The sequence below is a fragment of the Plenodomus lingam genome (assembly GCF_022343315.1).
Source record: "Plenodomus lingam strain CAN1 chromosome Unknown contig_19, whole genome shotgun sequence".
Taxonomy (NCBI): domain Eukaryota; kingdom Fungi; phylum Ascomycota; class Dothideomycetes; order Pleosporales; family Leptosphaeriaceae; genus Plenodomus; species Plenodomus lingam.
This window is the reverse complement of record NW_027093936.1, coordinates 1842051-1863718: the sequence shown is the minus strand read 5'-3', so window position 1 is coordinate 1863718 and position 21668 is coordinate 1842051. Positions and strand designations below refer to the sequence as shown.

Here is a 21668-nt window from a genome sequence, read left to right as displayed (position 1 = left end):
AAGCATGGAGGGTTTTTTTTATGTGCCTTAAAGAGACAGCTACTGCGCGACTTTCAGCAAGCTTTGCAAGTCTTTGCCTTCACTTTCAGACGACAAAAGCAAGATGCCCCTATCGGAATATCAGCAGACGCCAGAGCTATATCACGATGTATTCGTAGCCTCTGAGCTTCCTCATGCTTGTTGTTAGCAATCAGGCACTCGTACAGGCCATGCAAGGCCCAAACATTGTTAAGACGCGCCTTTCGGCGAGAGAGGGTCTTGCTAAGTCCAAGGTCCTCCAAGTATACCTTCTCTGATTCAACAGTTTGCCCTTGCTCAAGGAGGAGGGCGCCCAAAGCATGACGGACTGGTTGCATCCAGAGTGGTGGGTCGGCGTACGCAATTTGGCCCTCCAATTCAATACCATGGCGTAGAGAAGCAAAGGCTTCAGTGTAGTTGCCTTGGCGATATTGCAGTTCACCCTCAAGCATAGCTGACGCTATAGCAAAGACTGGTGCTGCTTTCGAGCTTGGCCCATATAGTCGATCTTCTGGCAAGGCTCGGCGGGCTTCCTCAAATTCCGCCTGTGCGATTTGAGCTTCCTCGATCCTTCCGAGAACGGCAAGTGCGATTCCTTTGGCGTATTTGATCGTCGTTGCTATGACAGAAAGCTTGGGATTTTTTGGCGGTTGAAGATCGAGGATATCCTCCCATTGCCCAAAGCGGATGAGAACATGCGGCATTGTTACAGCCTGCCACTCAGTCCAGTCGGCCATGCGCGGCTTCGAGGTCATGTATTCCTCAGTCAAGATCTCGCCGAGCCGTTTCGCACCGTACAAGGCCTCTTCGCGTCTACCAGCCATCATCGCAGCATATGACATGGCATGCACGTTGTGCGCTCGATACGCATTGTATATGAAGGAATCAACTTTCTCCCTCGAGAAATACACGTCATCTGAGATTATGGCGTTGAGACCACTGTCGATCGCACGGCCATAGTCACCACAAGCAACATCTATGTGGGTCGCCATGTGCTGCATGTGTGAGCCATCAGGCACGAGACGTCGCAATCGATTCGCGGCGGGTAGTGCCAATTCGGGTGTCAGTGTCATCTCCATCATGTGGATGTACAAGTGACAAGTACCAGGGTTTTCTCGACCACTAGCACTTGCCATTGCTTTCTCGAGTGCATGTCTTGCAGCTACTACATCGTCGCCTGTCGGCTCTCCGGTGTCGAGGTTCCATAGTTGGCGCGGTCGTGTGCACATCACCGAGTCTGCGTATAGAGTTGCAACGTCGGGATCATCGCCATATTCCTCGTAGACTTTTTTCATGGCTTCGGCGTATGCATAATCAAATGCTGACATCTTCTCCCCAGGCGTGTTGACATCGGGTGGGAATCGAGTGGCAAGTGCTGTGAGCAGGGCACGCTCCATAGGCTCGAAGTCTGTGACATTTTCTTCCGCAAGCGCGAATACCTCCAGTGCTTTTTTAATGGCAATCTCGCGTTCATCAGCCGTGAAGAGCCACCAAGGTTTGTTGTAATTCGGGCTGATTGCATAAGCCTGCCCCCAATATGCCATTGCACACTTCTTATCATCTTGGGCAGCTTGTTCGAAACACCTTAGTGCGGCTTCATGGTTGAATGAGTATGACCATACCAGGCCCCGATTCACCCACTTTAGAGCTTCGGTGGAATCTGTACGGCATGTTCTTTGGTATTTTCCCAAATCGTAGTATTTGGTCGTGCCGTTTGCGCCGTGGCCGTTGCTAGTGACGTTAGCGTTCAGTCATGAGCTGTTTTTGAGCACACTGTATACATACGCCATGTTAGTGCTTTGTCTAAATACCGCCGCGTTTGGCCCTTAATGGCAATGCGTCTGCAATCGACTTACTGTCGTGGAACAAACTAAGCTTACGCTAGACAACTTTGGTGTGCGGATCTGTTTGGTTACCACAGACTGGATGCTCGGGGGGTTCAGAGTAGAGTATCGCAAGTTCTTCAGCTGTACCATGATGTTGAGCATGAACCCTTCGCATTCATTTAACATAGAACTCGCGTGGAATCGTCGCCTGCCTGACCTCGCTGGTCGGACCAACTTTCGTCCTCCATTTTGCGTCGTGGCAGAATCTTGGGTTGTTAGTCCTTACCGAGCCGGGTAACTGTCCCCTTAGGGTCAGGTTAGTCCGCCGACCCTCTGAGAGGCTCTCCAACTGCCGTGGTGTGGCAGATGGTCCAGGAGGAAGCCTGAAGTTGATTTTAACCAATCGCGACTCTTAGATACCACTGACCTTATGTAATCCTGCTTATGTAAGGTTTCGGGGCTCGCCAAGCGTATCCATTCCAGACTTTCAATTCCCAGGCTCAACGAATGGTTCGGTCCTTCACCCTGGCCTCCACTCACTCATCACTTTGGACTATGCCTACCATACACTAGGTATCATCTTGGTCTTGGCACTGTCACCTCTCCGCTCCCTGCAATTGGCGAATCTCTCAGAATGCACCCCGGCCTCGGCCATTGGCGCCGGACGTCGGTACCATGGAATGGCCGGTCCGTCACGCCATGAACGAGGCGCTCAGACCGACTTTTCATGCAAAGTAGGCCTCCAAGTCTCAAGTCTGCTGTAGTGTATAGCTTTTTATACCCATGGTGGCTTAGTGCACTTGCTTGTCGTCGTGGTGTTGCACTGTTGATGGTGGGGTCGATCCGCCAAAGAAGGTTCCAGGGACACCAAGGTGCCGTACACTGAGGCAAGCAATCCACACATTTGTAAGTCTGTGACCGCATCCGGTAACATACTTCTCCTATGGCGCTTGATGATGATGCTTAGCCAGTCTCATCTGCTATGCACACATGCGGCGGCCGGACTGTGAAGTTCCCTACCTTAACGACTTGGTCTTACAAATCGATGATTGTTAATCTGGGCCCAATTCTGTTGTTTCGACCGTCTATAAAGATGTCTAGTTCAAGCTCTTTCATCTAATCACAACCTCTCTCCGCTTTGTCTGATCTGCTATTTATAAAAGTTCCAGTCCCAAAACCATCATCTCCCAAAATCATATCATCATGGCACCCACCATCACCAACGTCGCTCTCTCAGGTGTACGTTTGCTCCAACGGTTATGGTTTTGGCGCTAACATGTACTTCCTAGCCCACGGGTAACGTCGGAGCCCCCATTCTGAAAGCTCTTGTGGATTGCGGAAAGTTCAAAGTTACGGTCCTTACTCGTAAGGAAGGTCAAGAGGTTCCCAGTGGTGTAACCGCCAAAGTTGTCGACACAAACTCTGTCGAATCAATCACAGAAGCTCTGCGCGGTCAGGATGCCTTTGTTGACGCGTCATCTGGTCCCGACCCCGGCCTTCCAGGACGGTTTGTCGAGGCAGCAGCCGCTGCCGGAGTCTATCGCATGATTGCCGGCGAGTTCAGTGTTGACCCTCGGAATACGGAGGCTCGCAAACCCTTGGTCTTCCATGGAAAGAACCTGGCGCTTCAGCAGCTGGAAAAGCTTGCGGCTGAAGGCAAGATCACATGGACCACGATTTCAAACGGTGCTTTCTTAGACTGGAACCTGCGCTCAGGCTTCATCAACATCGACATCTTCGAGAAGAAGATCAAGTACTTGAACGAAGGCAACACAAAGCTAGCCTGGACCATGCTTGCAGACGTTGGAACTGCTGTTGCAAACGCACTCATCAAGCACGAGGAGACCAAGAACCGTAACCTCTACATATCTTCCATCATCAAGACTCAGAGTGATGTGGCAAACCTAGCCAAGGAGGTCCTAGGAAGTGATGGATGGCAAGAGGAGCATCAAAATATGGATGAGAGGCTCAAGGCCGCCACGGAGAACATGATGGCCGGCAAAGTCGACATGGGCGTCATTGGCGATATGATCCGGTGGTCGACACAAGTACCTCAGCCAGCCTGGAACCAACAAGAGGACAACAAGCTATTAGGTGTAACGCCTATGAGCGACGACGAACTGCGCCAGCTCATCAAGAACGTCCGTGCCGAGCGCAAGTGATGGTCAGCGTGGGAACCTAATGTGGGAGAAGTTTAAGAAGTAGATTCGCGAAAGATACCAAAATCGAAAAACAATTCCCTTGAAGTGCAAACATTCATGCCCTGCAGCTCCTGTGCCACGTTGCAATCAATACCTATGCTCTTGGACACTTCACACAATCAGTATGATTCCAAGTTTGTCCATTGCTGTAACCAGGCCAAGACTAGTTTCAAGAGCTACCACTCAGACTGCATCGGAAAACCAGCTGATGCACAACTCAACGTGAGTACTTGAAGAGGCAGAATCTAGATGCTGGATCTTTGCAAGAAGTACACCATGGAACAGCTCCCAGTGCCGTATACCGCTTGTTGGCCCATGTACTCGAACACGACTGCGTTGTAACATCTGCTGCGACCTTGACATCGCGAGTTTTTGACGGTACGTGATTTGCAGCAATATCGATATCTAACTATATATGTATCCCACAAATGCGGTGGGGTAGAAGTGTTCACTTTGGCCTCAATTCCTGAGTGTGGCACGATCCGTCATGAATATGGGGATTATCAAGTGAGCTACTGACGAGCTGGGATTCAATCTATGTAATCTCAACAGTCATTTTAAACCTAGCATGAACTGTACTTTGTTCAGTGATTAGCAGAGAAAGACAAATGAAGGATAGGACATGGGATTTCACATCCAATTTCGAGACGAGATTAGGTAACCGAATTTCAGTGCGCGTATGGCGGTAATCTAGTTCCCAGTAGGGCGAGTGTTGCCATGTAACCCCGCTCCCCGCATGCGAATGCTAGACAGCAGAACATGCAAGTGTACGGGCCGTTAAGCGAAAGCCTACCTAGTGCATGCCTAGTCACTAAGGTACTCTGGAGTCTGGAATACCTAGTCAATCGACCAGTCTGTAGGGGCCCAGGCCTTGTAATAAACCGACACTGGCCATCAATCACCAGCCGCGCATCAAACGCCACCCGCCAACCTAGGTAGTCTAGTATGGAAGCCTCTGGACATACAGGTACTTCCCAGGTGACTTACCACTACCAATATCGAGTCAAGGTTCACAGAGTGAGGGTAGAAATTGTAGACATTGCAAGAAAGCAAATCATGGAAGATGATCATTGATCGGATGCCCGCTCAGGTGACGATTGAATGAACAACTCAGAAGCAATGCTAAGGGATGCTAGGATGCCACTCTCAACTGTAGGAATCTGCAGCCACCAAGACAACGAATGCTCAGGTATGCACATGCATGCACAAACTGTGGAACCAAGTTGAAAACACACCAATTCGCCGCTCTACAAGTTGATCTGCAGCCCCAGGGTCGCCTCCACAGTTGCCTTTCCAAAAAATGGCTCCGTTCCAGCATTACCAACATTCACAAACGTTTCCTGGCTGAACACGCCCACCTTCACAAGCTCCTGCAGCCATTCCTTGATATCTCCAGAGAAAGTTCCAGAGAATTGCTTGTCAGGAAGCAGGCTCGACACAGTGATACCGGTATCTTCGTTCTTGCCCTGATACAGCTTCCAACTTGTTCCGTACAAGTTCTGTATCGTGGCTATCGGGCCCTCGACCCAGCCAATGGGCAATTGGCCACCTGTGTACTCCAGCCAGAGCATAAGCTCCTGGGCTTGGCTAGAAGTCGAGTCACCCTTTGTGTCGGACGTCATGATGTCGAAGCAAATATTTCCCTTGTAGGCAGTGCTGTTGGTGCGCTTCCAGTCATACGTTGCAGGGATGGACTTGATGGCTGAAAGTCTAACCTCTAGACCCTGGGTAAGTCCTACAAATGTGTAGCCTTTCGGCACGTTGTCCCTATAGTATCGTTAGCCCAGCCCAGCGTACTGACAGATTTACAACTTCTGTGTGGACTCACGTCGCCTTGACATAGTCAATATCGGTAACAGCACTCCATTTGATGTTCTTGTTCCCGTTCGTGCCAGTCGAAACGGAGTCGTAACCCGTGCACATGCTGCCCTTGGTTTGTGCTTGATTGTAAAACATGTTGTACACGATCCACGGAGTGTCAGTCAAGACAACGTTTTGCGCTTTGCCGCACATCTGAATAGGTTTCTGCTTAACAGTGTCTGAGAGCGTAACTCCCTGCGGCGCAGGTGTCGCTAGGATAGGTGCGACTAGCGCCAAGAAGTAAAGAGTGTTGGTCAACATGGCGGGTAAACGAATGTAAGTACTACTTTTAGTAGTGAAGAAATAGCACACTTAAGGAAGGTCAGGTAAAGATCAACACTTCATACAATGCAAGTGATGGTAGGTTGCGAATGCTATCTTATCATTTCTTAAAAAAGGGAGCATCGTCGCTAATTACAGTAATTACACAAAGCGGGAACGCGGGGTTGTGAAACAAACTACAATCTCGTACGAAACATCCCCGATACGATCTAGAACAGTCATTTCCGACATCATTGGCTTGGACATGGCGATCTTCAAAGTTTGTACATTCTTATAGATGACATTGTCCATAAAGCAGGCATGTCTTTTGGGTCGATGAAGCGTTCCATATTGCTGACCGTTTATATGGTCAATTCTCTACGCTCGAGGAGAAGGAAAATAATAAGACTGTCAGATACAACGCCGAGACGCCTTCATGTATACCATGTTGGGTACCAGCGGTGGATCTTTTCCATCTCCTTGATCAATGGCTTTGTCTAAGCTTCTACCATACTACCTTCCTGTCCCACTACTACTGTGCATAGCCCTTGTATTTGCCCACTCACTAGCTAAAAAACATGCGGACAGAAGTGCAATCATTTTGCCACACCATATGCCGTACACCAACAACAAGATCAATGTATTTTTTGAGCAATTGGAGGCTCTTGACTTGACCAATATTCTACTAGAGAAGAAGTCTTCAATTTCATCTCCTTGTATGAATAAAAAGATGGGATGATTTTATCCGCATACTCGGTGTTGCAAGATAACATCGCCCCTCACCCTTCCTTGCTCTGCATTCACGACTGGATCGAATGGCAGTACATGATGATCCCATTTCCGTGGGATATTCTTTGAAAAACAAGTCATAGTTGAAAGCATCATCTCGCTTCATTGCCTGATAATGGGACCTGTTTCACGATGATTTTGCATAGGAAACTAGATTTCAAACAGCACAATCGAGCGTGTCACGTGCAGCCCTACACGTATAAAACCAGACGCAGAAAACAATATGAAATCCGTACATCAGATTCGTTTGCAAACCTAGGTTGCACCAATCCAATCAAGACACAAAGGAACTTCTCCTTTGCTTAGAGTGTTTGCCCAAAGTGCTGCTTTCACCTGAGAATTGCTCGATCTAAATAAATTCGGAACAGTTTGTAACCAGTCGCTATAAAGCTGAGCTGGGGACTCTTCTCCCGAGTGGTGTCATTCATTCAATTTTCACGTCTTTTCTGCATGGGCTTCGCTGGCGCAAACACTCCCATGCCAGCGCGCTAATGTATCTTTTACACCCATGTGGAACCCTGCGTGCATACAATTGATCTTACATTCACTCTCGTAATTATAAAGTCAAATTATGATGCAATTGATAGTTATAAACTTACTCTGTGCGCCACAGATATTACTCTTGTTGAACTGTGCGTTTACATCGTAGCTCCAAAACTGGTAAGCATCGCAGAGTCGTAACATGGTCAATACATGACTTTGACCACATTCACTGCGTTTTTGTATCTAAAAGAGGCTAGAACCCAGTTTTTACGATGATCGGGCTATGCGGTGAGAAGCCGTTATGGACTTTCACCCTCGTCTTTTGTGCACCGACAGTGTTCACTCTCTGCTTGTGGTTGTCGAGCAAACACTGCGTACTCGTACCATCCTCTCCTCACATACAAATTGCGCTCCACCAGCGATCTTAAATTTTCCATTTCAACCCTGGAACAAATACACAAGTTCAACATGTTCCTCTTTCAGAAGAAGCCAGCCAGCACAGAGGTCGCCGGCATGCGCCTGACGCGCGATGTCTGTGAGGTGCTAATCGATGTTTGCAAAACGTACAAACAGTTGCTGAGGCTCCAGATATCTGATATACAAAATCTACTTCGTTCAGAGGACTTCAGCACTTCTCTTGCATTGTTGACAAGCATACAAGAGCGTCATGTGCAGATCAAGCACCAACTCATCGATCTCATCGATCGTGTGCGAGATTCCAATGCCCCGTGGTTAGACGAGCTTTCTGACACGGAGGTTTCCATGAGTGGCAAGGTCAAGACGTGCAACCGTATGTCGAGACCGTTCGCACTGGGCTGGAAAACAGCGGCGAAGAAGTACTGGCCGTTGATTGCCGAAAACTATGAGACTATCATATCTTTGCTCGAGCGACTAGATAACGAACTCCAGAGCGCTATGCAAGATGAGTCGTTGTGGAATGGGCAACCGCAGAGACTTGCAGATCGTGTGAGTATTCGAAGGTTCTTGACTTTGGGTACGCCGAGTACGAGCAGGACTGCTAGTACTACTAGGTTCTCGAAGCAGGTGGCCGTTCGCGATATCCCCGGCCGAGAGTTTGCAGTCGAGGATGAAAACGATCCTACCCCGAGTCTGCCTGTACTTAAAGACCGCACGGTTGCTCTCACAGACGATCGTAGGCGCACCTTGGAAAAGTATTCTAGTAGGCGGGCGCAATCGTAGCACGCGTCTTGAGCAGACGTGAAGGGAAGCAATGAGTTTCACAAAGATCAAGAAGCCAAGCGTGAGGTCTTTCCAGGTAGAAATCATGGTTCCTTTTCTCTAGACGCAGTGTATTGCGTATCGGGTACATAGACGTTTGAATTGATATACTTTTGGATTGATTAGCGATTGGGGCATTGTTGTACTGTGGAGTGCCATTAGTATATCACACCATTCGAAAATATGCAAGGGTGAATTCCTTGTACTCAAAGTACTCTTCAACTATTGTAAGGAGAGGATAGTTACGAATTTGATCAAGTTGTGCATGTATATTCTCCGTTTAAATCTTCGCCCTATCACTGTGATCTGTATTGACCAACACATACCGATACCTAGCCTCACCGTTCTCCATGTCCACAACACTCTTATTCGCATCCTTCATATTCCTTTTCTGCACCCAAGGCTTGATACCCTTCTCAGCTGCAAAATTCAGCATCTCTTCAATCTCCTTCGGGCTTCCAATCTGACTACCACCGATCTTGCAGCCCTTGCCAATCAAACCAAACGCTGCAATTGGTGGCAGCTTGTCTTCTGGCGCACCGACTTGAATAAACTGCCCGCCGGTACGGAGCAGACGGAGGTAGGATTCGAGCGGCATGTCTGGTGAGCTGACCGTGCTAATGATAAGGTCGAGACTTCGACTGTGCTTGCGCGCCCACTTTTCGTCCTCGGAGGTAGCAATGTAATCCGTTGCGCCCATTGCTTTTGCGTCTTCAACTTTGTTGCGCCGTCTGCTAATCGCAACAACCTTTTCACAGCCAAGTGCGCTGGCGAACAGCACGCCAAAGTGGCCCAATCCACCCAGTCCCACGACTCCAACGCTCTTCCCTGGTCCTGCACCATTCTTCTTCAGAGGCGAATAAACCGTGATACCACCACACATCATAGGAGCAGCATCTTCCGATCTCAGTCGAGCAGGGATCTTGATGGCGAAGTGGCCAGGCACACGGACGTGGTCTGCATACCCGCCCATACTCCAACTGCCATCTGGATATTTCCCATTGTAAGTGCCCACCATCTTTGTACAATACGGCTCCATGCCAGTGCGACATTCCTCGCACTTGAGACAAGCAAAAGCTTGCGCTCCTACCCCGACCCTATCCCCCAGCTTCAGGCCCGTCACTTTCTCTCCAACACGAACGACATGGCCAGCAATTTCGTGGCCTACACAGATTGGATAGTGTGTCGTGCCCCAGCCAGATCTTAGCGTGTGAATGTCACTGCCACAGATGCCGCAATGGGAAACTTTGATATCAACATCAATATCGTTGAACGGCTTGGGCGTAAAGGGCGACCATGTCATATTGCCTTCAGCAGCTGTCTTGTCGTGGCCAATCCAACCATGGAATTCCGCTGGCGAAGTCATGTTCCCTTTTTGATGGTGAGGCGATTGCGGTGTGGATTGTAGAATGGCTGTGTCAGGCGAAATCTATGCACATTTATTGCTATCGAGAGCTCGAAGTTGATTGTATAGTTTCTGGTACCTCGCGCAACGCGAGAGAACTGTGTGTGTAGTAGCCATGTTCAAGGGCCGCGGAAGTTGTCCAACGTCATGGTGTTTGGACTAGGTTGACCGAGGCATCTTGCAGAGGGGTTGAATATTTAGCGTAACGTACTTGTTAACCCGGGCCGAATCGCGCGGAGTGATTGCATCTTTTCACCATTAGCAGAGTTACTTGCGCGTCGAGGTAGCCGATTGTGCTGAAGACATTACACAGCAAGCACCTCGCAGTCCTCCTCTATGTTTACGTCGTCACCTGATGATGTGATGAACCCTACTACAATGTGCAGTATGTTGGAAGCTAAAGACTCTTTAGACTGCCAAGATTTTGCCGTGGCAAGAGAGTTTCAATGCCAAGTCAGGGCGAGTTGTCTATCAACATTATCACACCCTACCACCATACACCGTCTGTCTTCTAGCATGGGGTATTACGTCAATTCGCTGTTCAAATGCAACGATGGGGAGGCACAATCGACCCATTGATAGAGGTGCGGAAGAGTGCTAGATGATATTATTCTCCATGCGCCACCTTACCACGTCGCGTAACCTCCACATTGGTTCTAGCAACAACTCTACGACTACACCTTCTGTCAATAGAGCCTCACATTGACTAAAAGTCAAACTCTCTCCATTGCGGTAGCCATGACAATCCAATATCTTCACAATACGCTCTAGTCCGTTCTCCGACCTTGTCATAATTTCCTCCGTATCTCCTCTCAGCGTATTCATATCAGCCTCTTCATCAAAAGCCCCCCAAGCTTTCACCTCAGCTACATCTGACCCAACTGCGCTATCCCGTTTCCAGGTCTTGCCATCGAGTGTATCATAACCTAAGAGGCGGATTTGGCGGCCAACGACGAACGATTTGAAGTCTTTGTCCCAGTGCTTGCTTGCTGTTATGAACAGAACTGTGACACTGGCAGTGATTCCATAAGTGTCGGTTTCTTTTCGCGTGTGGCCAGATGAACTCATCATAATACCTGTATCGCCACCGAGGCGGTAGCCAGCGAGGTAATAGTCGCCGTATCTCTCACAAAGTCCTTTGTAACCCTGACCATACTTGATCTCGATAATGGCCTCCTCGGTCAATCGAGGCTGGCGTTGGAACTCGATCGTTCCAGCTCTAAAGCATGCGTTTAGGGATATCTTGTCAGACTGGGAGTTGTGTCAGTAGTTTTGCCTTATAAATGTGAAGCGAACCACACAGATATATGCTCACATCTGTGTTTTCTTGCAAATCCTTGTCGAATGTGCCCTTTACACTGGCTGAAGCAAGGAAGGGGAGTCCAACACCAACGCCAAAGCCCAATGTCAGATGATCAGCCGTCTCTCGCTCAGTCGTGGTCTTGACCTTTTTGAACGTTGAAGTAGTCCCATACTCAAAGTGCAGCTCCTTGGGTATCATATGTAGATCGGAGAGTACGAAGGGTGTTTCATCTGACCAAGGATTGTTTGTCGATTGCCGATTGGAATGAAAAGTGGTTCCAAGTCGAACAGGAATATGACCCCATGGTAGAACAAGTGGCAGGCCTTGTTGAGCCTGCAAAGTGATTTCGCTATCGCGAGGACCCTCTGGACGAGCGAGATACTCTGCGTCTTCAGGAGCTGTCATGGTTTTGGTAGATGATGAATGAATGAGGGCTTCACATCGTCTTCACTCCTCTCTTCTCCACCTGCGTACGGTACTGTAATCTGTGAGCGTGCGCAAGCGAAGTATAAGGCCAAGACAGTGTCTTTTAATTTCATGTGTGCGCACATGATCTTTTTCCCCCAGGTCCAGTTTTAAGCCAGCATCACAGCTGAGACTGGCCCCGCGGTTCACATTGTACCATCTCCCACGATCGTTCAGTGGTGCCGATATAATTCGCGGACCGACCAGCCCGTCCCGACACTTACCGCATGTGGTTCTTGTGTCTCTTTGATTGGCTAAATTGTGGTGGTTTGCAAGCTTTCAGGTAGCCACCAGGAGCGCCTTCAGCTTCGGTACTGATAGGCATGGCTCAGCCTCACCAACACGAGATCTTCCCCGCATCTAGTTCCTCTCGGCTACGCACTATTGCTGGTCTGGATCATACACTCGCACCTAGGCTTGCCTGAACTGTGCATGCAAGATCGTTAGCATCCTCTTTCGAGAACGTATCATCCTCTTTCTGTCGTTCGTCTAAGTATGTCGAGATAAGCGAACCACCTTGTTCAGCCTCTTCAGGAACGCCGAAACCACTAGGATAAGCCACAATAACCCAAATGTGTACCATGGTAGTCAATTGTCTGGACACAGCTGAGTATGTTTGACTGAGAGCTCACATGTCCTCTCAATTTCGGTGAATCAAACCCCCTTTCTTTAACACGTCCAAGAGTTTCCAATAATGTTGTAGACGGCGCTTCCGTGTAGAAGAGAAAAAAAAATCAAAAAACATGTATATATAAGACGAGGTTCCATACCATTCAACTATCATCCAGCTCTCGCATTCTTGCATGCTACATGTCCTGCATAATTCGTTTGTCATTTCAGCTGCTGCATTTTTTTACTTGGAGTTTCGTTGTCCAAGCTGTCACGATAACCACATAATTTCGTCAAGATGTCGCTCCTCTTAGCCCCCTACAACCATGCTATGCGACTTGGTCAAGGGTACTTAACTCTTGTCTTGAATGCCTTGCAGAACTAACAGATTGCCAGTTTCAATTCCTACACTCAACAGATATGTATTGATGACGCCGTTGTGATTGACGAGCAGCATCCCGAGAATGTTGTTACCAATGATGGTACCACTATGCGAATCATGGCACAGAAGAGCGCTCAGCCCAGTGCTTGGACACGGCAGAAGGAGGTCATCGTTGGCCAGCCTGCTACTGCGATTCTTGTGGAGAACGCCAGGAAAGCAAAGGCGGAAGTTGCATTCATTGAAGCAGAAATTGCTGAAGAAGCGGCTGAAAGTATGTCAATCACTGCAGAAGGCTTCGGGCGATATAGCTAATAGTTTGCATAGAAACACTCGAGAGTTCCGTATCAAAAGAAGAAGTCGACAAGCAAAAGGCCGACCAGAAGGCTTCCAACTCAGAAAAGAATCCAAAGGCTACCAAACCACAGAAACACACTGGCGAAGATGAAAAGCCATCTGTCGAAGCTCCTAGTGATGAATCTGGCTCTACGAAAGATGTGGCCGAGGATGAGGAAGCGCCTGAAGAAAATCTGGCTACTAGTGATGAGGGCACAGCCATGACACCGCAATCCTCTTCCGACAAAACTGCTTCAGGCAGCGAGAAACTTACGAAGATACATAAAATAGAAAATTCCGCAGCCGAGGACATACCAACAAGCACGGATGTCGCTAAAACACCACGCGGTCGAGCAGCTTCTACTGAGCCAGTAGCGGACACCAAGGCTACCAAGCCAGCGACTGAGCAACCTGCTAGCGAGAAGCTTTTGGGTAAGCCAGTTCATTCAAATGGAGATCCTATGGAAATGAATCCCAAGGCTATCGAAGAAACCATCCAGGGCAACGCGATCGAGTCCGACAAAGCGCACCGTGGCCTTGTCGCAGCCAATCTTCAAGCGAATTCCGGAAAGCCTCCTCCCCAGAAGAAACCCTCGCAACGCAGTAGCTCGTCTGACCGTGTACGCCAAACTGCTCTGCCTACCGGCCCGCCCAATCGTGCTGCAATCAGATCCGCCTTGACTGGAAAGCGTCTCACAGACGCAGCCAAGGCAGCCAAAGATGAGGCCGAGATGGTTCGTAGACAGGCGGAGGAGGCAGAGCTCCTAGCAGAGCACCGCCGGGACCAGAAGGCACTGCAGCTCCAGCAGCGCAAAGATGAGATGGATCGACGCACCGAAGACCGCGACGAGCAGCGCGCTATTCGTGCAGAGAAACGCGCATGGGATGCAAAACGGCGCGAGGATGCTCGTAAAGCCATTGAGAACGCTGCCAATCTGCAAGCCACCAGTCTACAGGATCTAGAGAAGATTCGCGCGCAAAATCAGTTCGTTGAACGATTTAGCGGAATGGCGGAGCAGTCGGCCAAGTACGATTTTGATCCCACTGCGCCTCGAGGACCTAGCCAGAATGTCACATATACATCTCGATTTGTTGATCGGCTCAGTGATGTTACGGAGGATATGAGTGTTTCCGCATCACTTTCCATCAAAGCCGGAAAGGTTGGAGGTTCTGGAAAGGGATCGTTTGTCGATTCCGATAAATTCAAGGAGAGTGACCTGAACTTCTATATCTCCGTGAAGGTAGTCAATCAGACCATCAACTTCAAGGATCCTCTGGTTTACAATCCGTTGTCAAACATTGACAAGGATAACTTTCGGGAAGTCTATGGGGATTCCTTCATCTCTGGCTTTGTGGAAGGTGGCGAATTCAACGCCGTAGTCAGCATGAAAATCCTGAACAAGGCGAAAAAGTCGGACATCCAGGCAGAGGCCAAAGTCGCATTGACCGTGGGTCCCGTAGACGTTTCAGGACAGGCCAATCTCGGTATCGCACGAAGCAATATCCAGACAAATACCGAGACCACGATTCAGGTAAGCTGGTCAGGTGGTGGGCATATCAAGCCCATGGAGCAGCAGTGGGATATCCACAGTCTGATGAGTGCTGCTGCAAGGTTCCCAGACCTTGTTGCCGATTGTCCTCAGCGCACCTACGCAATCTTGACGAAATATGACTCTCTACGAAGCTTCGTAGCTAGGAAGCCTGCATCATACACGGCCTTGCAGTATGAGAACGCTCAGCTCTATACGAGTACACTGCTCGACTCCTTTGTCAGCTACAAGTCTTTGTATAAGCGATTGGGCGAGCAAATCTATGGAGTCCAAACCAAGCTGTTAGAAATCACACCCTGGACCGATGAAGAGCAGAAGAACGTCGAGGAATATTCCACTGCCGTGACACGGATGGGAACCAAAGATCCGGTTTCGGGACTCTATCCACACAGAGATGTAGACAAATACTTTGAAGCCTCCATCACAGGTCTGAGCAGCGCTCGAACTGCCATACGCCGCCAAATGGCCCGTATCGTCAACGAAGTCGATCTGATGGAGAAGAACCCCAAGCTCGCGACGGACGAAGATCATGTTGAGCCCTACCAATCACCCGTGGCTTTCGAGGCTCGTCTTCCGACTGTCGACGTGCCTGAGCGCCTGCGCGTAAAAGGCAATCCTCTGTCAGGCAAGAGTCTCACAACAAAGACCCTGAGCGAAAGTGAGCAAAAGGCACAACTCGAAGCAGAAGCAGAACTTGCCAAAGGTGGTCCATTGTATACAGCTGGTGTGGATGGCAATGAAGTGAGATCCTTCGATAGTCTTCTCCTCGAGAATCCTACGCTCAGCGCGCACTTCCGAGCATCCAGTGCTGTTGGTGAGAGCGACAACGCTGTCGGAAAGTTATTCAATAACCTTGAGTTCCTCAAGTCCGACTGGGTTATCACATCTATCCGTACTGAGATGGCCAACGGCGCACTTGTGTTCTTGGCAGTTCACTATGGCAATGGTCTTGTTGTAGAGAGGGGAGCAGTAAGTGATTAATTTTTCCAGTGACATAAGACCTATAATTAACAGTGCGTAGTCTCAAGATAAAGCGCGCGTCAAGAAATTTGGACCTTTTGCCCCCGGCGAGAGAATCAATTCAGCCTCTATTGAGCATGGTAAGCGCAAGGGTGAGAACATGCCAAAGCAAGTACTCGGGCTTCGCCTTTTCACCAATCGTGGTCGCAGCTTGATTGCGCGGGCGCTGCATTCTGACACTACTGATAAAGGCCTTGTGACCAGAGATGGTGTGATTTACGAAGAGGTCAAAGTGCAGTACATGGATATGCCGTTCAACTCGGGAACGATCAAGGGTTTCTTCGGTCGCAGTGATGATAGCGGAGATGGCAAGATCTACCGTCTTGGTGTCATTTGGTGTCGCTTAGACGATCTGAAACCAGAAGAGGCTGAAGCTGATTTCACGACTGCTGAAGATGTGGTGGATCTCGATGATCTTGCGCTACTTCAAAAGGATCAGACGACAGGAAACAAGGCCCTTGAGGCGATCCAGCAAAGGCTCGAAAATACTGAACAGGTAACACACCTTTCAAGAAACTCTAGATCTACTACTGACATCATCAGCAACTTGCGAAAAGCCGCTCCTCAATCCTCACATCAGAAGACCAGCTCGCCAAGACACGACAAGATATCGCAACCAGAGACAGCAAGATTGCAGAACTGGAGAGACTCCGCAAACCAGTTTGGGAAGCTCAATCTGGTTCTTTCTCCGCCAAGGACAAAGGTTGGCCAGGGGGCCAAAACATTGGGCATAATTGTGCCGTCACATTCTCCAAAAGTTATCCTTCACCTCCAAAGCTTCTGTTCGGTTTGAGTGCCATAGATTGCGAGTCCGGCAAGCCCCGTTGCCTGTCCCTGGCCGGCCCAGAGGTGACGGCCAGCGGATTCAGCGTCCATGCAGCAGCTTGGAATAACACGTATGGCTATCGAATCGACTGTAACTGGATGACGCTACCAGACGATCTCCATCTTGAAACCGGCATGCTGTACACCGGCAATGGTAACCGCGGTGCCTGGGAAGAAGACATATTCTTCAGCCAAAGCTTTGCCTCGCCGCCCAAGATTGCCGTCTGGATCCAGGAATTCGAATGGCATAACCAGGGATTCATGTCCATCACCTGTGTTGCCGAACAGATCACCGCTAATAGGTTCAAGTTGAAAGTCCTCTCGTGGGCGGATCGTTCGTACCGACAGGTACGAGTGCAATACCTCGCCTACCCCGCCGAAGAGGACGGGAAGCGAGTCAAGAGTGGACGAAATACCGTCCACCGTAGTCCAGGATCTATGGAGAACAAGGGCCCATTTTACGGTCAACCTTTCACAAAGCAACCGCAGACTTTCGTTGCAATCTGCGAGACCGACTTCAACTCCAGTCGCAATTTGCGGTTTGAATGCTCTGCTAGAGCTCCGAACAAGGAAGAACTAGTATGCAGGCTCGGTACCTGGGCAGATACAGACATGGATCATGCGGTAGTGCAATGGATAGCTATAGAGTAGGCATATGGCTGTCATTTTGCTACCAGCTGCGCTTGTGGAAGATGGATCGTTCAAGATCAGGACTTCCTCAGACGAAACAAGGACCGGAAAAGAGCTCTTTTCCCTGTAGTACTTGTAAATTTGCAATATCAATATCTCCTTCATAACCTCACAATACTTCCATGGTCTAAACATGCGTATTGCCTTGCGTATAAAACCGCGCGGAGAGATTTATGGGGCAAAGAATGTAAGCTCACTGTCATGTCAACCTGCAATTTTCATGCAGGCGGGAATATCACAGTCCTCCAAACCCTATCCTGGGGAACAGAGCACTTACTAAGCTTTTAACATGCAGTCAAACTCACCGTCATCGGACAGGACTCCAGACAAAGTTGGGATCCGCAGATACACCACAAAAGGCCATCATTCATCTTCGAATTCGCATACGGTTGCCAGACTGACCAAAGATCATACTCACCTTGTTCATTGATTGCAGAACCATTGTTTTTGAGCACGTAACGCATGAGAAATAGGGACGCACCTGGGGCAAGCTAGCGGTCAAACTTGGAATGATTGTCAAGCCAGAGGGTACACTGAGTGTGATTGCCGGAGATGTAAATGGCCCTGAGATAGTCGTGGGGTTTCCAATGCTCATAACCAGTGGAGCCACGACTGTTGTGCTCGTAGTACATGCGTCTGCGCCCTCTGTTTCTGCTTGCACGGATGAAGTCGGCCATGAGTAGGTTGTAGGGCTTCCAATGCTCATGACTACTGGGGAAACGATTGTTGTGCTCGTCGTACATGCGTTTGCGCCGGCTGTCTCTACTTGCACAGATGAAGTCGGCCACGAGTAAGTTGTAGGGCTTCCAATACTTAAAACCAGTGGAGCAACACTTGTTGTAGTTGTCGTACATGCGTTTGAACCCGCTGTCTCTGCCTGCACTGCTGAAGTCGGCCAAGAATAGGTCGTGGGATTTCCAATACTCATAACCACCGGAGAAACGATTGTTGTACTCGTCGTACAAGGGCCTGTATCCTGTGTCTCCGCTTGCACGGATGAAGTCGGCCATGAATAGGTCGTAGGGTTCCCAATGCTGGCAACGGGTGGCCACAGAAATGTTCTAGTCGTGGTACACAGTTCTGGTTCGTCCGTTTCTGCCTGAACGGACGTGATCGGCCATGAAATCGTCGTGGCGCCTGCGATAGTCGTAACTGGCGAAGCAGTAACTGTTGTGTTGGTAGTGCACGCGTTAGCATCTTGTGCTTCTGCTCGGGCGACAAGCGTGATGTCCGGGAGGTATGCGGTGGAAGTGGTAGTGTAAAGCAATATGGTTGTCGCGTGGGAGGCCTGGAGCCAGAAGGCTATTGCGGTGAGGAGCACCCAGAATGGGGTTTGCGCCAGCATCTTGTTCTGATGAATGTGTTGTAAGATGAACCAAGATTATCTGGAAGCTATTCAAGGAAATTATAGGTTGTTTTGCTGACGCAGAATATAGGGTTGGAATTTAACAGTCGACATTTGGCGAGGGGGGGAAGCGAATGTGGATGGATGGGGGAACCATGAGAGCGAGGAAAAGCAGGTGGGCAATGGTAATGCGGACAAGAGATTGACTTTAAGCTATGTTGACATTGTTAATAGAGGAAATTCGAGAAAATGGTTGGCTGATATGTCCCAGATATTAGCGGTGCGATGCCGTACCGCCTTGCACCACTCGCTGTATTATATGTTGGGCGTGACGGAGAGCGCTCCATTCGAAACTGCGCTCTCCCGGTGGTCATTCCTGAACCTTGACACCGAAGAAGGGAAAAGCTTGAGTCTTTCAGGAACTGGGCAATGCGCGAGGGGGAGAACCCGTTGTACCACGCTTCTCGGAAGTACCCAGAACCAACTACCGTACCGGTAACCATGGTACCGATGGTAACATAACTTGCTTTCAGCCGGGGGTATCAGAACATCTGCTCAGTCCTGCCAGTTTGACATGCAAGATAGAGTCTGGGCTTGTATTAAAGCTTTCTGAGTGTCAGAGGATATCGGGAGTGTGCAGTTCAAGATGATTCAACTATGCATGATTGGCCCCATCAGTCCAGCATTCCTCCGCTTGGCGGAGTCTGCTCCAGCATCTGATCCGAGTCTCCCATTTCCATCCCTTCGACAATTGAATGCACAACCATGAAAGTCGCAAAATGTCATCTTATTAGTGTTTACAGACGACCCTGTCCCTTCGCAGTGCCATTGTCCCACCGTAGGACGTACGGGTTCCACAGGAGCTTCATCTAGAACACCAACAGGATCTCACCTTCTCGTGAGAATAAAGTATCATCATCTGAGGGAGTTCGCAGTTGATTTCTTACCATCTCATCCTCAACGTGCCGTAATGCTCTGATCTGACTTATTTCGACAACAATAGACCTGCCTACTGGTCTACTCACCAGACTACGTGATTAACTCAACTGTAATCGGCCTATCCACCATCCCACCAGCCACAGCCCAGACCATTCATTTCTGCTTTTCAATGGTAGTAACAATGCATATATCTTTTTCATTTGAGCTGTTCCTGAATTTCAAATTCCCGATCAAAGTCAGCGACTACCGTCGGTGTAAGACTTAGGATGCACATATGCACATCGTACACTTGATTTTCCACTCCAATGCGATCATGTCCTCGAAAAAAGTTCCACGTGTGTATGTGTGTGAAGAAAAAATCCCCACCCGTCCATGCAACCGTACCCTAAAAGTGCTGATAAGCGCCTGTGAAGAAAACGACCCGTCGTATATCTACATGTCTTTTTTAATCCCATGAGCCGAGTAAAGTTGAACATTCACACACTGAGTGTCGCAGGCGCCGTGCTGTCCTGCAAAGAAGATAGAATGTCTTGGGCGAGAGTTGTATGCTGCGACTCAGTCTCCATGGCAGGAAGCTTGATGCGCTTTGCGTTTGGCTCGTCATCGGCATGTTTCCGCTTATCAGTTGATGGGGGGACATCTTCCTTCTTCCTAATCTTCTCCTCTCCTGTGGCATTCGCCTCTTTAACCCTCGCCCGTTTCGATGCGCGACTTTCCTGATTGGGAATACCCAAATGCGCGTCCACCTGCTTCGCATGCTCCATCAAGCCATCCACGTTCTCCAGGCCCAGCGCCTGAATAACATCGGTATAGCACTTGGACTTATTCATGGCCGCGTACGCCTTCTCCTTGCCCGGAATCATTTGTCCAAGCAGGTATTTTGTGTTGCCCCATCGGTTCTCTACCATGAGCGCAAAGCGCATATATTCTGTGACCACCGTCTTCCACTGCGAACGCCACTCGTGCGGCCCGCCTTCGGCATCGGCGCGGAAACAACTGGGATTCTTTTCGGCTTCCGTGGCAATCATGGCGCCGTCGACATGGAATTCTTGCATGAGTTGAAGGGCTTCGGTGCGCGAGGTCACGTCGCCGTTCATGACGCATGCAACACCCGCCTCGCGACAGATTTCGCCCACCATTTTGAGTTGATCGCGAATGGCGCGTTCCCTGGGCCTCATGGGGGTTGTGCGGCAGTGAACCGTGAGGCCTGTAATGCCTGTTCGAACTAGGCGTTTGACGAGGGCTTCCGTTTCCTCTGGCAGTTCGAGGATGCGGATCTTGACGCTGATGCCGATTTCGAAGGGTTTACCTACTTCTTCGACGAGCCGGGTAAGAATGCTGCAGAGAAGGTCGGGCGTTTTGAGGAGGGCGGCGCCCATGCCACCGGCGGTGGAGAATGGCTTGGGACAGCCAGAGTTGACGTCGATGCCAGCTACATCGGCTGCTACCATCTTGGCAGCCTGAACAGCCAGCTCAGGGTTTGCCGTGCCCATTTGGTAAATCAGTTTTCCCTTTTCCAGTTCTGGATGTATCCGATATATGACGCTCTCGCGCAGTTCTGGGTCGAGGGTGGGGTTCTTCAATTTCGACGTTGGCAGGCGCGACCACTCCAGCGTCGACGTGTGTGGGTTCAGCCGTCTCGTCGTCCCAATGATGGCGCGATCAATGGTTTCTGGTCCCCATACTAGGTCTGCGCCGTACTTGAGCGCAAGAAGGCGAGACGGCAATTCACCGGAGCGCACCATGGGCGCAAGAACAACTTTGCCACGGTAGTCGGCGCCATTTTTAGGGATAGGGACTCGTGGAGGCTCGTTCGTGGCCATGGTGCGTGTTATTGTACGGGCGAGGTTGCGTAGCATAACATGCCTCTATCTGATTGCAATTGTGTATGGAGTGAGTGGGCGAGGAGGGCAGAGGTGGGGCGTTGCTGAAGTTCTGATCACGTGCAAGCGGGGCTAACGTCAACCCAAGTCTACAGCGTTTTGTGTGCTTGGCACCTCGGTGAATACGGTAGAACCTCATACGTACGATAAGTAGCATGGTGAGGATCAAGTGTAGTAGTACATATGGACACTTATTTATACAAGGTCGTATGAGCTCTGGTCTGTCATTTATAACCAATGTA

At 49.6% G+C, this 21668-nt stretch overlaps 10 protein-coding genes across 10 annotated transcripts; 3 read left to right on the top strand and 7 right to left on the bottom strand.

Annotated features, from left to right (window-relative positions):
- Nucleotides 1-53: 53 nt before the first annotated feature.
- IAQ61_004671 (uncharacterized protein) lies at nucleotides 54-1808 on the bottom strand (the record flags this gene model as incomplete). Its single annotated transcript, XM_066096449.1, has 2 exons — nucleotides 54-1749; nucleotides 1804-1808. 2 exons carry the CDS (start codon nucleotides 1806-1808, stop codon nucleotides 54-56), a joined length of 1701 nt encoding a protein of 566 aa, XP_065953767.1.
- Nucleotides 1809-2383: 575 nt separating this feature from the next.
- On the top strand, nucleotides 2384-4335 carry IAQ61_004670 (uncharacterized protein). Its single transcript, XM_003839271.2, has 3 exons — nucleotides 2384-2750; nucleotides 3014-3083; nucleotides 3134-4335. The coding sequence occupies exons 2-3, from the start codon at nucleotides 3048-3050 to the stop codon at nucleotides 4004-4006; spliced, it is 909 nt and encodes a 302-aa protein (XP_003839319.2). The 5' UTR covers nucleotides 2384-2750; nucleotides 3014-3047; the 3' UTR covers nucleotides 4007-4335.
- Nucleotides 4336-5071: 736 nt separating this feature from the next.
- Nucleotides 5072-6281, bottom strand: IAQ61_004669 (uncharacterized protein). The gene is made up of 2 exons (XM_003839269.2): nucleotides 5874-6281; nucleotides 5072-5812 (listed from the first exon to the last, which is right to left on the bottom strand). Exons 1-2 carry the CDS (start codon nucleotides 6164-6166, stop codon nucleotides 5293-5295), a joined length of 813 nt encoding a protein of 270 aa, XP_003839317.1. The 5' UTR covers nucleotides 6167-6281; the 3' UTR covers nucleotides 5072-5292.
- A 1625-nt stretch (nucleotides 6282-7906) lies between these two features.
- On the top strand, nucleotides 7907-8638 carry IAQ61_004668 (uncharacterized protein; the record flags this gene model as incomplete). Its single annotated transcript, XM_003839268.1, has 1 exon — nucleotides 7907-8638. The coding sequence occupies one exon, from the start codon at nucleotides 7907-7909 to the stop codon at nucleotides 8636-8638; it is 732 nt and encodes a 243-aa protein (XP_003839316.1).
- Nucleotides 8639-8957: 319 nt separating this feature from the next.
- On the bottom strand, nucleotides 8958-10043 carry IAQ61_004667 (uncharacterized protein; the record flags this gene model as incomplete). Its single annotated transcript, XM_003839267.1, has 1 exon — nucleotides 8958-10043. The coding sequence occupies one exon, from the start codon at nucleotides 10041-10043 to the stop codon at nucleotides 8958-8960; it is 1086 nt and encodes a 361-aa protein (XP_003839315.1).
- A 457-nt stretch (nucleotides 10044-10500) lies between these two features.
- IAQ61_004666 (uncharacterized protein) lies at nucleotides 10501-11970 on the bottom strand. Its single transcript, XM_003839266.2, has 2 exons — nucleotides 11398-11970; nucleotides 10501-11333 (listed from the first exon to the last, which is right to left on the bottom strand). Exons 1-2 carry the CDS (start codon nucleotides 11788-11790, stop codon nucleotides 10680-10682), a joined length of 1047 nt encoding a protein of 348 aa, XP_003839314.2. The 5' UTR covers nucleotides 11791-11970; the 3' UTR covers nucleotides 10501-10679.
- A 277-nt stretch (nucleotides 11971-12247) lies between these two features.
- Nucleotides 12248-12433, bottom strand: IAQ61_004665 (uncharacterized protein; the record flags this gene model as incomplete). The annotated part of the gene is made up of 1 exon (XM_066096448.1): nucleotides 12248-12433. One exon carries the CDS (start codon nucleotides 12431-12433, stop codon nucleotides 12248-12250), a length of 186 nt encoding a protein of 61 aa, XP_065953766.1.
- On the top strand, nucleotides 12423-17220 carry IAQ61_004664 (uncharacterized protein; the record flags this gene model as incomplete). Its single annotated transcript, XM_066096447.1, has 5 exons — nucleotides 12423-12434; nucleotides 12878-13112; nucleotides 13199-15678; nucleotides 15746-16240; nucleotides 16333-17220. 5 exons carry the CDS (start codon nucleotides 12423-12425, stop codon nucleotides 17218-17220), a joined length of 4110 nt encoding a protein of 1369 aa, XP_065953765.1.
- A 530-nt stretch (nucleotides 17221-17750) lies between these two features.
- Nucleotides 17751-18604, bottom strand: IAQ61_004663 (uncharacterized protein; the record flags this gene model as incomplete). Its single annotated transcript, XM_066096446.1, has 3 exons — nucleotides 17751-18320; nucleotides 18369-18396; nucleotides 18447-18604. The coding sequence occupies 3 exons, from the start codon at nucleotides 18602-18604 to the stop codon at nucleotides 17751-17753; spliced, it is 756 nt and encodes a 251-aa protein (XP_065953764.1).
- A 1415-nt stretch (nucleotides 18605-20019) lies between these two features.
- IAQ61_004662 (uncharacterized protein) lies at nucleotides 20020-21366 on the bottom strand (the record flags this gene model as incomplete). The annotated part of the gene is made up of 1 exon (XM_003839263.1): nucleotides 20020-21366. The coding sequence occupies one exon, from the start codon at nucleotides 21364-21366 to the stop codon at nucleotides 20020-20022; it is 1347 nt and encodes a 448-aa protein (XP_003839311.1).
- Between the last annotated feature and the right edge of the window lie 302 nt (nucleotides 21367-21668).